The sequence below is a fragment of the Drosophila busckii genome, chromosome 3L (genome assembly GCF_011750605.1).
Source record: "Drosophila busckii strain San Diego stock center, stock number 13000-0081.31 chromosome 3L, ASM1175060v1, whole genome shotgun sequence".
NCBI lineage: Eukaryota > Metazoa > Arthropoda > Insecta > Diptera > Drosophilidae > Drosophila > Drosophila busckii.
Window position 1 is genome coordinate 4,449,840 of NC_046606.1, and position 16,184 is coordinate 4,466,023.

At 39.0% G+C, this 16,184-nt stretch overlaps 5 protein-coding genes across 5 annotated transcripts in view; 1 reads left to right on the forward strand and 4 right to left on the reverse strand.

The window, feature by feature from the left end:
- LOC108599786 (A-kinase anchor protein 14) overlaps positions 1-16,184 on the reverse strand; it is a 189,026-nt gene that overhangs the window by 152,873 nt on the left and 19,969 nt on the right. The gene's annotated exons all lie outside the window — the stretch shown is intronic.
- Positions 1,714-2,469, reverse strand: LOC108599698. Its single transcript, XM_017986695.1, has 2 exons — positions 2,300-2,469; positions 1,714-2,240 (listed from the first exon to the last, which is right to left on the reverse strand). Exons 1-2 carry the CDS (start codon positions 2,309-2,311, stop codon positions 1,794-1,796), a joined length of 459 nt encoding a protein of 152 aa, XP_017842184.1. The 5' UTR covers positions 2,312-2,469; the 3' UTR covers positions 1,714-1,793.
- LOC108599699 (cuticle protein 64) lies at positions 8,492-9,382 on the reverse strand. Its single transcript, XM_017986696.1, has 2 exons — positions 9,314-9,382; positions 8,492-9,246 (listed from the first exon to the last, which is right to left on the reverse strand). Exons 1-2 carry the CDS (start codon positions 9,323-9,325, stop codon positions 8,821-8,823), a joined length of 438 nt encoding a protein of 145 aa, XP_017842185.1. The 5' UTR covers positions 9,326-9,382; the 3' UTR covers positions 8,492-8,820.
- On the forward strand, positions 14,935-15,349 carry LOC108599712. The gene is made up of 2 exons (XM_017986708.1): positions 14,935-14,965; positions 15,021-15,349. Exons 1-2 carry the CDS (start codon positions 14,954-14,956, stop codon positions 15,309-15,311), a joined length of 303 nt encoding a protein of 100 aa, XP_017842197.1. The 5' UTR covers positions 14,935-14,953; the 3' UTR covers positions 15,312-15,349.
- LOC108599702 (larval/pupal cuticle protein H1C) lies at positions 15,344-15,889 on the reverse strand. The gene is made up of 2 exons (XM_017986698.2): positions 15,863-15,889; positions 15,344-15,807 (listed from the first exon to the last, which is right to left on the reverse strand). The coding sequence occupies exons 1-2, from the start codon at positions 15,872-15,874 to the stop codon at positions 15,394-15,396; spliced, it is 426 nt and encodes a 141-aa protein (XP_017842187.2). The 5' UTR covers positions 15,875-15,889; the 3' UTR covers positions 15,344-15,393.

A 16,184-nucleotide genomic window follows, 5' to 3' on the forward strand; every position in this document is an offset into this window, starting at 1 on the left:
GAATCCCAGCAAGTGAGCTAATCAACAGTTGAGCAGCAAACTTGTTTGCATACACTTTATTACTCAAGCAATGCAGCAGGGGTATGCTCAAGTTGCTGCTAGCGTTTGTAGTAAAAGCAAGAAGACAGATCCCATAATATAATGCATATACATATAAGTTGTATATAGCGGATTTATTAAAATTTTAATAAACTAATCTAATCTAAAATATTTTATGTTCTGAACTTTCAAGTCGTATTTTTTTATAATTTTTTTGCATTAAAATTTTTTTAAATATTTAACTTATTTATATTTTAATGCAGCTAAATAACTTTGAATTCTGATTACAATTGGCTGAGCTAGAGCGCAAATTCTATTAAATTTAGCCTCTGATATTGCAGCTTTATATTTTGTTATGTTACTTGCAATCAAAAAGAATTTAATTCATATTAATCTTAAGCTGTTACAGTAATGTAGATTAGCAAATAAATTATAGTTTTCATTGCTAATTAATTTTTTTTTGTATTTAAAAAATTTCTAAAATATTCTACTTGCTAAAATTTTAATGCAGCTTAGTTCTTATATAAAAAGCAAGTCAAATAAATTTGAATTCTGATTACAATTGGCTCAAATTCTAATAATTTTGACCATAGCTTGAGCTCTGCTATTGCAGCTGCATATTTTGTTATGTCACTTGCATTAAAAAAGATTTTAATTCAAATAAGTATATCAATCTTCAGCTGTTACAGTAATGTAGATTAGCAAATAAATTAGACTTTTCATTGCTAAATAATTATTTTTGCATTTTAAAAATTGTTTGCATAATCATTTGTGCAATTCTTTTGTAAGAACTTAACAAAGTGTATAACACAGTCGACTGCAACCGACTTTTGTTTATGTTTTTTATTTCTTTTTTGCCAAGAGTCACGTGCTCGAGCGACGTCAGCAGCAGCAGCAGCAGCAAACTGACCACAGCCGCAGCCTCTCAATTCAACTCTTTGCTACACTTTGCGTTTTGCATTGTTATAAATGTCTTGGGCATAAATCTTATAAAGATGATTATCTCAAGGTCTGTTTAAGTGTCTGCTGCTAGCCACGCTTGTAACTCTAACTGTATCCGCATTTTTGCCAGCTCAACTTGAATCATGGCTAAAGGCCAGAGATGCTCTCAGATCGAGTTGCTCTCGGATCGCTGATTTTCGAGCTTGACAACCCACTCAGTACACTCAGTGTACTTCCGTCTACATTGACGTTGGCCTAACGGTTAATTCAATATATATAAATTCTAAATTACTTTGAAATACAAGTTCTTCGCTTTTCGGTAGTTGATTTGGCGCTTGTCACGAGTGCAGCGTTCCTTGAGTGCTCCAAAGTATTTCAATGCCAAGTTTAAGGTTAAAATCCAATTTAATATAAAGAGAGACGCTGGTTTTTGGGGCTTGTATGCAAATTAGACGCTCATTATATTTCTGATGCTACACAAGTATATAGCAGATAAAAATAAACAAACATGTTGAGAGTGAAAGGTGCGATATTCAATCAATGATCAAAAGACGACGACGTCGTTGGTCTGCACGACCTTCGACATGTTTATGCAAATGCATAGACAAGCAGATGATTTTCAACAAATAAACAATAAACAATGCACAATATATATTAATAAAATTATAGACTCTTGTCTCTTAATACAAATGGCAAGTGGCTTTTACTTTATTTATTAGGCTACTCGTATATAAAAAAAACAGTCGATCATGAACTAGCTTAAGCTTAAATGAAATATATATATATACAAATTGGAATATAGGAGCTTAAAGCTAACGCTGTATCTGAGCGGTGCCGTAGCTGGTGAGGCCCGTGGTGCGTGGCACTAGCGCATAGGGCGCGCCAGCTTGCAGCGGCAGCTGTGCCACATTCAGTGGCATCAGTCCGAACGGCACGGGCAGCTTCAGATTCAGCGAATTGCCCTCTGCATGCGCCGCTGCAGCAGCAGCAGCGCTCAGTGTACGCGGTCTGGGCAGATTTGCTGCTTGTGCTGTGGCTGCTGCAGCGGCTGCTGGTCCACCAAAGACATAGCCACGACTGGTGAGCACTTGTGTAAACGCTGCGTGCTCCAGTTCGGGTGCGGAGAACTGTTTGGCCAGTTGCTGTTGTTGATACTGTCGCGGTTGATACGGATAGAATTGATTGCTGCTGGGCGCCACATGGCTGACATCGGCGCGTACGCAGCTATAAGCCATAAGCACTAAGACCACAAACATTTGCTGCAATTTCAAATAGCATTAATTTCTTATAATCAATCAATCAACACTTTGTCACTCACAATTCCACACATTTTGCTGCAAGTCTTTAGCTTATCACTGCACTTTCAATTGTTTTTTTAGTTTTTTTTTAGTTGTTTGTCGTTGTAGCTTTGACTGCTGATTAAAATTTGTGCGCCAGCTGAAGATGCTTTTTATACTACGTCAGCTTCGAAGCGTCGCCCGTCGTTGTCGCTCAGTTCAGTTCTGCCTGCTGCTGCGTTCAGTTTTTTATGGCCGCTGCTCTCTTGGCGTATAGCTTTAAATTATACATTCTGCTTCTGTTTTTTATCTCTCTTCGCATTGCGGTCTCTTGTTTGTTTAGTCGCTTTGCTCTTTGTGTTTTGTCTATTGATAATATTTGGCTTGCCTTGCTGCATATAAATCAATGTTGGTCACTGCGATTGGCATCTAAACTATGCAAGCTTCAGCCCCACTGCTTGTCATGGCCGTAGCCCAGGGGGGGTTAAACAATTAGCTGCGGCTATATATTTAATTACACTAACTTTAATTCAAAGCATACGTTAATCAACTTGGCATTTTGATTAATAATTAAAAACAAGCTTATTTTAATATTTATTTTGTTTGCTGCTTAACGCTTAATTAGCTGCGAACTGTTGCAAAATTATAAAAATCGCACTTACAGCGCAGCTAATTTAAACATTTATGTGCTTAATGCACTTAATAATTTAAGCAATCGGCATAATAAATAAACCAATTAACAAGCAGCGAGAATCACGCGCTTTTTTAACGGTTAATTGACAGCTCATTGATTTGAAGCTGCGTTGACTGCTGCTGCTGCTGCTGCTGCTGCTTCTTGCTATTTGCCATTCTCACAGCACAGCACAGTGTTGCATAATTTTTAACTAATTAAGCGATTAAACATGATTAAAACAACAGCGCAGATAAAATTGCTTAACGGGTTTAGATGCTAACTCGTGCTTAAGTGAACCTATATTTTAAATAAATAACGCAGTCATTAAATCTTTGCAAAGCGGTAAATCCTTTTGTTTTTATTTTCATTAACAAAAACTACTTTTGTAAAACATTAGAATGTTTTATAATTTTATGCAACGCAAAAAATTTGCATAATATAAATTTAAGCAAAATAATAAAATAAATTCATTGATTAATTCCAAGCGAGTTTGCTAACAAACTTTTTGCGCACCACTGTGCAGCTAACAGTGTTGCCAGCTTGCTTTACAGTTGTAACTCAGCCCCCTCTTAGGCGTGCGCAACTGTTTAAAGTTTTGTTGGCCATTAAAGTAAAACAAAGCGCACAACAACAACAATGTCGACACCTCAAAGCAGCGCGAGCTTATTAAACAAAACACAAATCGACTGTCATGTGATACAAGCAGCAGCAGCAGCAGCATTAGACGCAGCAAGCAGCGCTGCTAGCTGCGCGCATTGACAGCAGCAGCTTGTAGCCAAATAAAGTTGAGAGTTGATCAGCGTTTATATTTTATCTTTTTTTTTTGTTTTTGGCAAAATTGGCCTGACCTCCAATGGGTTTTTGTTCACATCATTATAATTTGTGCTAATAAAGACGTTAAACATATGCAAAATCAAACAGTTGACCCATTTGATGAATGCGCTTGACAGCAACAATAAAAACAACAACAATAACTATATAAAAAAAATGTGTATTTATCATAACTAACGCCATGTGTTGTGGTCTTTGCATTTAAATTATTGTTTTGCGGTTCTTTAAGTTGACGGAAATTAACGCTTAAGCTTAAACTTAATTTATTAGTTTACCAGGCAGCCGTATCACAGGGCTGCGCAGCTGCTTCATAAGCGTCTATGACAACAGGCAGTGGCTGCGGCTGCGGCTGCGGCGGTGCCACTTGATGGTGGTGCGCATGATAAGCGTATTTGGTATGCTGTGGTGCATGATAAGCGATAACTGGTGGTGCGTATTTAGCATAAACTGTGGGTGGGGCGGCATAGTGTAATTGTGGTGGTGCTGGTGGTGCCGCTGCATAGTGTAATTGTGGTGCTGGTGCCGCTGCAAAGCCCGAGTAAGTGGTTGTTGTGGTTGTGACAGGTGTGCCCAACGTATACTTGATGACAGGTGCGGGAGCAGGAGCCGCCGCGTAGCTCACAGCAGGTGGTGCATGTGCGTATCTTACGTACGTCGCTGGTGACGCATGATGTGCAATGGCGTAAGGTACTGGCGGAGCGGCATAAACTGCTGGAGCTGGTGCCGCTGGAACGGGCACAGGAACAGGCACAGGCACTGGCACCGCTTGGGCAGCAGGCGCAGAATGAAAGAAGTGCGCCCAACTGGGAGACAACAAGCCAAGCAAGCAAAGAGCGAACTTAAAGTGGAAAATATTTATTAGTTACAGAAAGTTGCAAATTAAATTGAGCGACAATTCGACACAAGTTTTTTGTTTATTAATTTAGCCTACAACTTTTGTTGTTTAGTAAATTGTGCGCAGTTTTTGAATTAATATGAATTTGCTTGTATATTTATTTATTTTTTAAAGATAAACAGTTGATAGACCGCTTATGCTATAAATAGTTTTAGCTCTTTCAATTTTTTTAATAATTTTTGTTTGTTCACTAAGCTGCTTTTAATGAGCATTGACTTTGTTTATACTTTAATTTATTTTAAATTGCAACGACAGCCTTGACAGCAAATTTCTCTTTTTCATATTTAATATTTAATTTACATTTGACTTGCTTATGCGCTTTTCTTTTTAAATCGTTTAACATTTATTTATTTATTTGAAATTGACTGACTTATTTATATGTATTGATAAACATTTCTCTGCTGCATTGTTTCATTTATTTAACTTTATATCGCTTATGAATTTGCTTATATTTTGATTATTGTCAACTCACAACTTTAAACATTTTTGTGCAGCCCAAACGCTAAATTGAAATCAATGCGTTATTAATACCGTTAAATTGAACACTTTCACGCGAAATGAATAAATTGTGTTTAAGCTGCGCTGGTTTTTATACAAAATTCAAAAACTCCATTAGGGGAGCAATTCACGCAGCGAGCAGCGATGTCTCGACCACGTTTCATCGACAAGCAGATCGTGCAGCAGTTGCACGCGACTCGTTTCGCAATCCCCAAGCGCATGGAAATGACAGTAGCAGTGGCAGTTGAAGCTTCAAGTGCAGTGCGCCAAAATAAAAGGTGAAGTGAGACTGGCAAACAGCAGAGTTTTTACTGTAGCAAAGCTAGCAAAGTTCTTAACTTTTAATATACAAATTGAATGCGCCTTAGCTTCGACTTTACTTTTGCTTGCAGCATTTCTTTATATGCCCGCACTTAAAAGTATGCAATGCATATATGCTTAACAACAATACATAACAACAATTAATAATGCGCGGCACGTGCTCTGCGCTTTAAAGAAAACAACAAAACGCAACAAGCAGCGCCGCATTAGCATAACGAAGTGAGCAATTGAATCATCGATTTTGTTTGTTTTTGACAATTGTTAAGCGCGGCAGACAGCGCAGCGCACATGCCACAGCACTTGAGCTGAGGCAGGCCACGCCCCCCCTAAAATTTCTTTAAACTGTAATACGCTTTAACTGGGCGCACGTGTTGCGGCAGCTTTGCCACCCACTTTAATGTTCTTAAACTGTAGCTGACTTTCGAGCTCAAGCTCAATTGAAGCACGCGCACACACACACACACACATATGTAGCTATAAAATTTTAGCACGCATTGTTACCTTTTGAAGTTTTTGTTTCTCACTCATGCCACATGCCGCAGTTCATTATGCCGCTGGGCTAAGCTGTTGCTCATACGCAGCGTTGTACGAGCAATGAACTCGCTTAACTGCTTAGTCGCGTGTTTTAGATTAAAATGTACTCAAGCACAAGCTAAGAGCCAAAGCAGCAACAATAAAATGCAAGTAGTTCGAATTTTTGACTTAACTAAGCAATAAAAATTTAAATCAAATTTATTTGATATAGTTTGGAGTTGAGTGCTTAACTATTAATTACTTGATATCAATAAAATGCAATTTTAGCAGTGTATTTAGCAATTTCAATTAAAACTTGTAGCTTAAATGAAGTCAATGCACGCTACAAGGTCATTAAGGGTTAAGGGTTTGTTGTTTGCTGTTTGCTGTGCAACGTGCATTTCCTGCGGTCAGGCTTAGCTCAGCAATCAGTTGAGTAACCCTTTGCGTGTTGGCGTTGCGTATAAATATAGCAAGGACAACTCTGGATATTGCAACTGTCAGCAGCAACAGTTGCTTAGACTGAGAATTAAATATATTTTAAGCATTTTTAAATTCGAACTAACGAGATGAAATAATGAATATATTTTTGATTAAATAAAACTATTGAAGTTTATAATAAGCTCAAATTAATCTACGATCTAGTGTTAGATTTTTCAACATTTAATTAAATATTTGTACAAATATAAATAGCAAATTAAAGTCATAAGAGCTGCAAAATACACATCTGAATAAATTGGAATTTTATAATTCTTATGTAACATTTGCTGCATATATTAGTTTTGCTATTCCTCAATAGTTTGCTCAGTTAATTTTCTATTTGTGCTGCCGCTCACATTAACGAGCATTCACTGTGTTTGCTTGCTGCTGATTTAACTGCTGAATGCAATTTTAATTGCCAACTCAACGTTGATTACGTGCCGCACATATGTGAAGGTCCTTGTTGTTAAAAGGTCCTTGCACTGCCTTTTTTTGCGCTGTGTGGTCAACGCTTGTTTAATCAGCCAAATGCAAAACACAGCACGACTCAGCAGCAAACAAATGCAAATAATTTTATAATTAAATTATGCGTTGCCTGCTTTTAGGCGTCGCATTTAACTCAAGCTAAGTTTAAACTCAAACATAGCACTATCTCGCTCTCTCTCTCTCTTTCTTCGAGCTTAAGCTTTAGCAGCAGCAGGTGCTGACAATAGCGTGCGGCGGCCTCTTTGTGTGGGAATCAGGCGTAGACTGTTAACCAGGCCATGAGAGCGCAGCTCAGCTGCAGTTTTGCAAATTTGCAAGTAGGAAGCAATGAACCAATGCAAACTGTAAACTGTAAACAATGTAAGCAATATCTATTGCATTGTCTTCAGGGTTACGCGGCACGTCTTGTTGTTAGCCAAACGGTGACGAAGGTCGTTGCCAAATTAGTTGACGCTCTGCTACGCTACAACGGCCAACGCGTTCGCTTGTCCATCGGCCCGTCCATCAGATTTGATGCGAGTGTCAACCTCTTTGATTAAGCCCATAATAACTTAAGTGGGCTCGCAGCTTTATGATTTTTATATACAAGCTACACGCTTTTGTGGCCAACAACAATTATTTTACTATGGCTAAGGTCGCATGTGGCTTTTGTTGCAAGCAAAACACGCCAAGTCGTAGACGCAGTCGAAGCCTCTAGAGAGAACGCTCGACTAGTCACTGGACTCAACTAGTTTGCTAGCTAATTTTTTTATGGCCACTCAATAAAATTCAATCAACTTGTTGTTGTTGTTGGCCAATGCAAACTTATTTTGTGACATATTTAACAACTGGCAAACTTTTGATTTGCTCCCATTACTTACGCACAGTTAGACAGACAGGCAAACGGACGAACAGTCGGACTTGCTTTTAATAAATAATTATTGCCATAGCTTGTTGGCAGCTGCACTCAACGCACTTTCTGTACTCCCTGCCCCTCCCCCTCCCCTTTGCAACATGCGCACATTCTCTGGCTTGGATAATTGCCGGGCGTTAACTTTAACTGTAGCATGAATGAATGAATGAATTGCATGAGTAAAATGCAATTTCTTAATAAAAAACATAACAAATTTCAACACTTTTACAGGTTGGCACTTGGGCGTACACTGTAAGAAATAACAAAATATTGTTTACTTAATTTTAATTGAATTTATGTTAAACTGTTATGCTTAAGAAGTGATAAATAGAACAAAAATAATATAAAAGGCAGCAAATAATAAAAAATTATATAAAACAGTTTTGAATTTAAATGTAGCAGCTAGTAATATTTATAGCCAAATATTTTGCTTGTGCTTAAAATATTTTTTAATATATTTCGCGATTTTCTTGACTTTAGCAACGACGTAGTTTTTTTTAAACAATTCGCTGTCGCTCCCACAGCGCAATTGTTAAGCTACTTGCATTTATTTGTTGCATTAAAATTATGCATATATTTTATTCCCACAAAATATTCTTTAACATATTTATGTTAAACTTTAGCATTAATAACAATTGTTTAGGTTTGTTTTGTATATTTTTCGTTTATTTTTGACTTAAGTCGAAACCACAAGGCTATATGCATTATAACAAAAACTATCTACAGCATTAACTTGATCTCAGCTCCTTCCTAACTAGCACGCTCGTCCTGCGTCTTGCTCTACGGTGTCTCTGTCTCTGTCTCTCATACACGGTTAAACATTAAATTTTGACTTGCATTCGTCACTTTGACAGCGGCAAAGTGACAAACTGTTAATTGTACTTGCAGAATCTCACACAATCAATCAATGTTGTTGTTGTTGTTATTGTTGTTCTCCTGGTCGTCAACGTGTTGGGGGCATGCAGCTTGAAGCTTAATGCAGATAACCGCCATGACCGTAGCCGGTGTAGCCCAAACCGTAGGCGGGCAGACCCAGACCATGTCCATGATAGGTGGAGGTGGTGTGCAGAGCTGGAGCAGCGACAACAGCGGGAGCATGATGGATGAGAGGAGCAGCATGCACCACTGGGTAAGCCTTGGTGGCGACCTTGTAGGTGTTGGCATAAGAGGTGGCCACTGGGTGAATGGTCTTCACAATGGGCGCGTGCACAATGGGAGCGGCGTAGCTCTTGATGATGGGCGCATGCGAGATGACAGCTGGAGCGGCATAGTGTCCACCGTAGCTGCCGTAGCTGCCGTAGCCGCTGCCGTAGCCCAGACCATAGCCATGGCCATAGCCGCTGTAGGGAGCAATGAGGCCAGCGTTGGCAACGGCGCAGAGTGCGGAGAGCAGAGCGAACTGCAAGCAAGGATTGCAAATTGTTTAGTTAGTGCGCAGTTCGTTGCCTAAGTCTTTTGTAGCTTACCAGCTTGAACATGTTGATTGCTTGTTGGTTGGTTGATTGAACTTCTTGACTGAAGAGTTGAGTGTGTTGTGCTGTCTTGGCGGCAACGCTTGTGTTATTTATACTCGAGAAATATTCTCGCCGTCGCGCAGTCGCAGTCGCGGTCGCGCAGTCGCTTGCCCTGCCCAGTTAGCAGCTTCGTAGCCAGCAGCCGAACGCTTGGCCCGAAGCGTTTGGTCACGCGCCTGCTTTTTGGCTCATACGGTGTGCCCAGCAGTTTTCCCAGCTTAGTTTTTCCGTTTACTTGCCACAGCGGCAGCCGGAAATCAAAGGCGCGCACCGCTTAAGTTCTCAGTGCTGCTGGTTGCCACCACAGTCACAACAATTGTTGCCAATTGTGGTTGCTGCTTTTTTGTCTTAATTGTTAGCTATGCTAATTTGCGGTTTACTTTACTTTAGTTTAGTTTTTTGCACTAACCAAAGCTTGTTTTAATCAATTGAGCAATTGAGCGCGCAAGTTTTTTTTTCTCACTACGCTGCGTGTTTATCAATCAGCATAGTTGCTGCTGATTGACAGCGCATTTGGAAGTAACACTGTAGGTGTGCAGCATTCACTGTAGCTGCAGCAAAAATCGAAAGCACAAAATAAATGCAAAGCGAGTTTAACGCATGAAATATACGCGCTGCTTAATAACTGACAAACAAATTGTGCATGTGTATGCGTGTGTGTGTGTGTTTGTGTGTTCAGCAGCTGGCCATTTGTACATTAATTTTTGAGCTGATTGCTTATCGCGGCGTATGCGTAATATGCGCAAGACTCCTGTGGCAATCAAACCAAAATCAATTCGCGCCTGCAAATAAAACATTTCATTTCAGTGTGTGCTGCATTTTTAATGGCCTGCCAACTTGGCTTAATAGCCAAGCTTAATAACTTGTCAGCCCCCCCCTGCCCCTCGCTACACTTCAGCAGCAGCTGCAATCGATAGCTTAACGCTAGGGCCTTGACTAGTTGCCCACAAAGCGCGCTTAAGTTTTATGTTTAACATAAATCATAGCACAATTTACTTTACAAATTTGTCGGTTAGTCTAAGAATTAACAAAAATACTTTTTATAATCGTCGAACAATTCTTTTGTCACTCGCGCTTGTCACTCAGCCGCTTAAGCAGTATTAAGCAGTTTTTTTTATTTTGGACACAAAACCTTCAACGGCCAACACCTCGCTCAACTTACAGTCGCCGCTTGTTGCAGCTTTTGACTTTATGCAAATGTTCAGTTTCCACTTGAGATACACGACAGCTGATTGACTTAACAGGATATCAATTGCGTGTGTGTGTGTGTGTGTGTGTGCGACAATCGCGTATGGCACACCACCCACCCACGCCCGCTTTAAGTCCACTGTGCGTTGCTCAACTTTTAGCTTTGTCCGCCGCCCTGTGCTTTATAATTGCATTTTAATGGCTTCAATACGTTTGGCAATCGACGTCGACTAGTTTGATTGGCATTTGTCTGTGCTCTGGCCACAAATCTTGCAATGAAAAGCCAACAATTTGATTTTGATTTTACCGAATTTCCCAGCAAATTATTGATTTATGTGCAGTTTGTCTACACTTGAGCTCAAAATATTATGAAATGAGCGCCAAATGGCATTCCAATGGGTAAAGACTGTAGCAAATTTGAAACGCAAGCGTTCATTTGACCAAAATTAGCATTAAAAGTTGCATATTAATCGTAAATAATTTTTTATTAATTCAATAAATATTTATAATATCAATACTTCATATTGAGCTGTTTAGATTTAGTTAGGTGCTTTTATTTTTTATTAATTGTTAATACTAAGTTATTATATAATATTTTTAATATATAATTAAAATTAAATATTGCATTTCTTGCATTCAAACATGTTTAACTTTTTTTTTAATGCGTATACGTAATATTCAATTATTTAATGCTACTTATTTACGCTCTTATTTTATACATATTTAATTACATATATATTTAAAAATATTTTCTGCATGAATCGTTGAACTTACTATTTATTTTTATTTATTTCACTCATTTATTTGCAATGCTTAGTCTTAGTCTAATTAACTTTATATGTCAGCGCGCAAACTTATTATTTAATTTACTTTAGTTTTGCATAATTATATGTTATGGAGCTGTAGCTGAGCAATTGGTGACGCGGCCAACGTGTGCGCAATTAAGTATACCACATGTTGGACGCGGTCAAGGTTATAACATTGCCCATTGCAATGTCGTGCACATTACAAACTTATAATAAACATTAAAAATAATAACAGCAACAACAACAACTAAAGTGTAACAATGGCAATTGAAATCAGCGTAGAAAAAATCTAATAAATTACAGAAAGATAAACACAATTCGTAGTAAAAACGCGCTGGCAGTCATGAGAGTTTCCATTAATGAATTTACAAGTTTGTTGGAGACAATTGAGTCTCACCTTCAGTCTAGCCACGAGTTAAGTCTGCAGCTGAAGTTCGTTCTTGTTGCGAAATAGTCCAAAGTAGCAGCACGTAGCCTCAAATTGTTGTCGAGCATGTTAACTTTGAATTGAGCTGACAGCTTCAATGAGTTGCAATGCAAATTTTAGCTGCAGCCAATCGCTTCATAATTAAGTAGTTTAACAATTATTTATTTTGCCAGCGCACACGCAGCGCACAATTTGTTCACGTTCACTAACAAGTGTAGCTCATAAATTTAAGCAAACACCCCCAGCAACAGCAGCAACAGATCGCTGAGCAGACAAGCAGACTTGAGCTGCTGTCTGTCACCAAATTGTATGCAAATTATTTCAAACGCATTTGTTATGCAGTTTTTAGTGAGATTTATGGGCTTCAATGCTTCCCACATGTTCTGAGTGCTACACGCCCACTTTGTAGCTGCTGCCCTCAACCTCCCGCCAGCCGCTCTCTCCAAATCAATATTTATTTTATTAAATCAACTTTCACTTTTTTGTTTATGCACTAATTTTGAACGACTTTCGTATGAATTTGTTTTGCATTGTTCTAGAATCAATTTTGCGTTTAGCTGACTCACCCTGAACTTGAAATTGTTTACTTCTATTTGTTGTTGTTGTAATTGAACTACATAGCACATTTATTAGAAACACCTGTAGCTGCAAATTGTTGTGGTTGAGTGGTTATCAACGATTTGTTTAAGCTTTATACACTGCAAGAAATTCAAGAGTATAGTGAATGCGTAAGCTGCACGAGTTGTAGGGTTTGAAACTTGGCTAATAAATTGTTACGCTGTTGAATATTTTTATACACTTAAAAAATGTAAAATTAATTGAAAACAATTATTTTTTATATGCAAAAATTAAAATAAGAATTTGTTTTTATTTTTTTTAAATATTTCAAACTGCTTGCTCAAACTTTTTAAACCAATTTTGTTGCTTCAGACTAAATAAATATTTCAAACATCTTGCTTAATTCATCAAACCAATTTTGTTGCTTTGTGACTAAATACATATTTTTTATAATAATTCAAATATATTTAGTGCATAAATCAATTGCTTTGAGTGCATTTGCTGCCGTCGTCAGCTTTGCAAATGAGAAATGAAATAAGAACACAAACGGCTATAAAAAGTCAATTAGACTTAATGATAGCCGCGTCTAAACCACACATTAATTTCGTGTCTACACTGATTGGAACTTGAAAGCGCTGCAAAAGAAGGCGGGCGCGACTTTGGTGCTACTATTAAAGCAAAAAAACAAACCTTTATTTCTTGTTGAGTTTTGTGTGTTTTTTTGGGTGGCAATGGCGAGTTCTGTAATCAAGGAAGTTGCTAAGACAAAGCACAATACCAAAATTATATGTACAAAAACCTGTACAAGTGTTTGGCAAGCGACGTTTACACAAAAAGTAGCAAAAGAAACAGAAACGACACAAAGCGAAAAAAAAACTCGTAATTTAGCATTTGTTGTAAATGGCGCCATTAAAATTAATAAGACTAAGCGTGTAACGCCCCATGAGAGAGGCGAGATCAGCGACAGAGCTTGATGAATTCAATTTAGATACAGATTGACAGGCTGCTTATTAAAAACGCGCTTAACGCGGCGTATGCGCGATATGAGTTAAGTCTAAATATAATCGCATTGAGCGGAGCCGTAGCTGACAACCAAATCGCATGTTGCATGCTACACGCATTTAATTAAAGCATTAAGTAGAGTTGCTCAACTGTCGTTAGATGCTGCCAAACACTGACAGCGGCCATTGGAATTCTTGTCAATTTAATTAGCAAATGACAGCGCTTCGCTCCTAAGCAGGTGAAAGGTGTTTAACCTCAGCCCGCGGCGCTCAAATTTAATTAAGCCAAACGCACACACATCAAAATCAAAAGCTATCTTATCTTAACTGCTAGTAAATTCTAGCTAAATTAAGCTTCAACTAATGTGTCGACAAGTTTTATGACAATTTAATCTTAATTCTTTGAAATGGCGCAGCAAGCGCCATAAATAGTTGCAATTGGCCAACAACAGTTAAAGCCAATAATTGCACTTGAGCCAAACAACAAGCGAACGCACATAGCTAACATATTATGATGTCCCAGCGGCAGCTTAAAGAGTCTAAGCTGCAGCTTAAAGCCAAAAATAAAAAATAGTTTTGCGCCAAAATTGTCTTGGGCTTGCTGTTAATTAACTTATTAAGCGTGGTACAAACTTTTGCGCATACACAAGTGTTAAACAGCAAGCTTGGCTTAAACAAAGCTTTAAGCCGAGCTTTGACTTAACAAATGCCTAAAAGTTGTTTACAGTTTGCAGCAAAAGCTTAGCAAGTTTATAAAGCAGCGTGAGTTATTTATGATTACGATTTGAAATAAAGCAAAGCAGCGCAAACAAATAAAATGTGGGAATTTTTTTAATATTTTATTTTATAACTTAAACTCTTTGACAATTTATTTATAATAAGCATGATTGCTTAATTCAAAGTCAAACTAATTGTAAATACTTCCGCATAAGTTTACACGCAAACTTCGCTTGAATTACATTTAAAATCAAATTAAACATGAAAATTCATTAAGTTTTTCGTCGTTTCGGCGCAACTTATTAAGAATAATTACAACAAGGGACAGCCTTGGCCATAAAGTGACATTTGCTTGAGAAAAATCAGCTAACTAATTAAATTTTAAAAGCCAAGCTGTCAGCATAAAGTTATTTTAGGCCTTTTCTATATAAAAAAGGCCAATTAAATAAGCTGTGGCTGGTCAGCTGTGTGGCAACAGGTTAAGCAAACAGGCCAAGAAAATGCGGCGTTGTCATGGCATATTTATTTATTTTTAAGGAAAATGCATAAATTGGCATAGACTACAGTCTCGACTATATAACATATATGCTAATGCGCATTTAAGCTGACTTCATGGTTTGGCAAAAAGCAAACTTCAGTGTTGTTGTTGTTGTTGTGGGTGGCTGAGTGGGGAATTGGCTGCGGTCTATTTTGTGTAACAGCAGCCAAATGCGTTTGGTCTTGCCTTGGCTAAGTTACGCCCAAATGGTTTGCTAATGAGGCAAGCCAAAGCTTGAGAAAAACTTGATGGTTTGATTGTCTGTGCCAATTCTAACGTAAAGAAAACACAACTATAAAACGGCGGTGTCTTCCTCAGCAGCAGCAACAGTTGCCAAATAACAAGCAAACAACAAACATGTGGAAAATTGTGAGTGTCATAGACTTGGAAATGTAAGCCAAACTAACTTTGTTTGAATTCACAGCTAACTCTGTTGCTTGCATTGGGTTTAGCTGCTGCACGTCCCAGCTACTTGCCCAGCTATGAGAGCATTGAGTATACGCCGCATGTGCTGGGCTATGAGTCGTACGCGCTGCCAGCTGCAGTGTCGCATCAAAGCTCCACTGTAGTGCATGAGAAGCGTCCCTATTGGCGTCCAGTGCTGTCGCCGCTGCACACACACAGCCTGTCGTATCCTTTGAGCTATGACAGCTCCTGGTTAGCGCCAGGCTGGAGCACTGGATTAAGCTATGCGCCCAGCGCTTATCTAAAGTGAATTTGCAAAATAAAAAGGGCATTGAATTGAATTACAAATTGGATTTTATTTTCACAAGTCAACAGTGTTCAAAATCTTTCGTTTACCAGGCGCTGGCATAAGTCAGCGGCGCATGATGCAGCAGCGGCGAGCTGTAGCCAATGGGCGCATTGTAGGCCACAGGCGTCAAGCCATGAGCAGCATAAGTGGAGTAAGCAGGCAACGCAGCATAATGAGCGGGCGCAGCAGCAGCGTAGGTGGCAACAGCAGGCAGCGCAGCTTGATGCAGCGTAGTCTTGACCACTGGCGCCACCACATCCTCCAGCACAGGTGTGCTATGCACTTGGGTAATGCTCTGATGTGAAACAGCAGTGGGCACGCTCTTGACCACAGCGCCTACCTTAGCCAAAGCGGGCTCATGCACAACAGTTGCAGCTGGAGCGGCATAGACCAGCGGAGCAGCAGCCAAATGACCTGGACGAGCAGCGGCAACAGCCAGCAGCGCAGCGAGAACGAACTGCAGAGTAGACAGCTTAGCTACAATTGTTAACAGAGTTTGCTGCTTTGCTTACCAATTTGAACATTTTGAAGGTTTCGTTTCTTTAATTGAAATGTGACTGATGCTGTTGGCGACACGCGCTTTTATACCGAAATTCTTGACGGATACGCAAGCCAAAGCGTAACAAAACTTGAGCGTACGTGTTGGAACGGACCAAACCAGCTTACTTCTTATTATTATTGTTATTATGCCTTACACGCCCCGAACAACTTATTGCCGCCCTAGCCAATCAACAAAAGACTCAACTCTTGATTTCATTTCGAGGTTACACTTAACTGTGTTTGTTAATTTAAAGCCGCTGCAGCTTTTCCAGCTAAGTCAGCTGACTGCAGTTT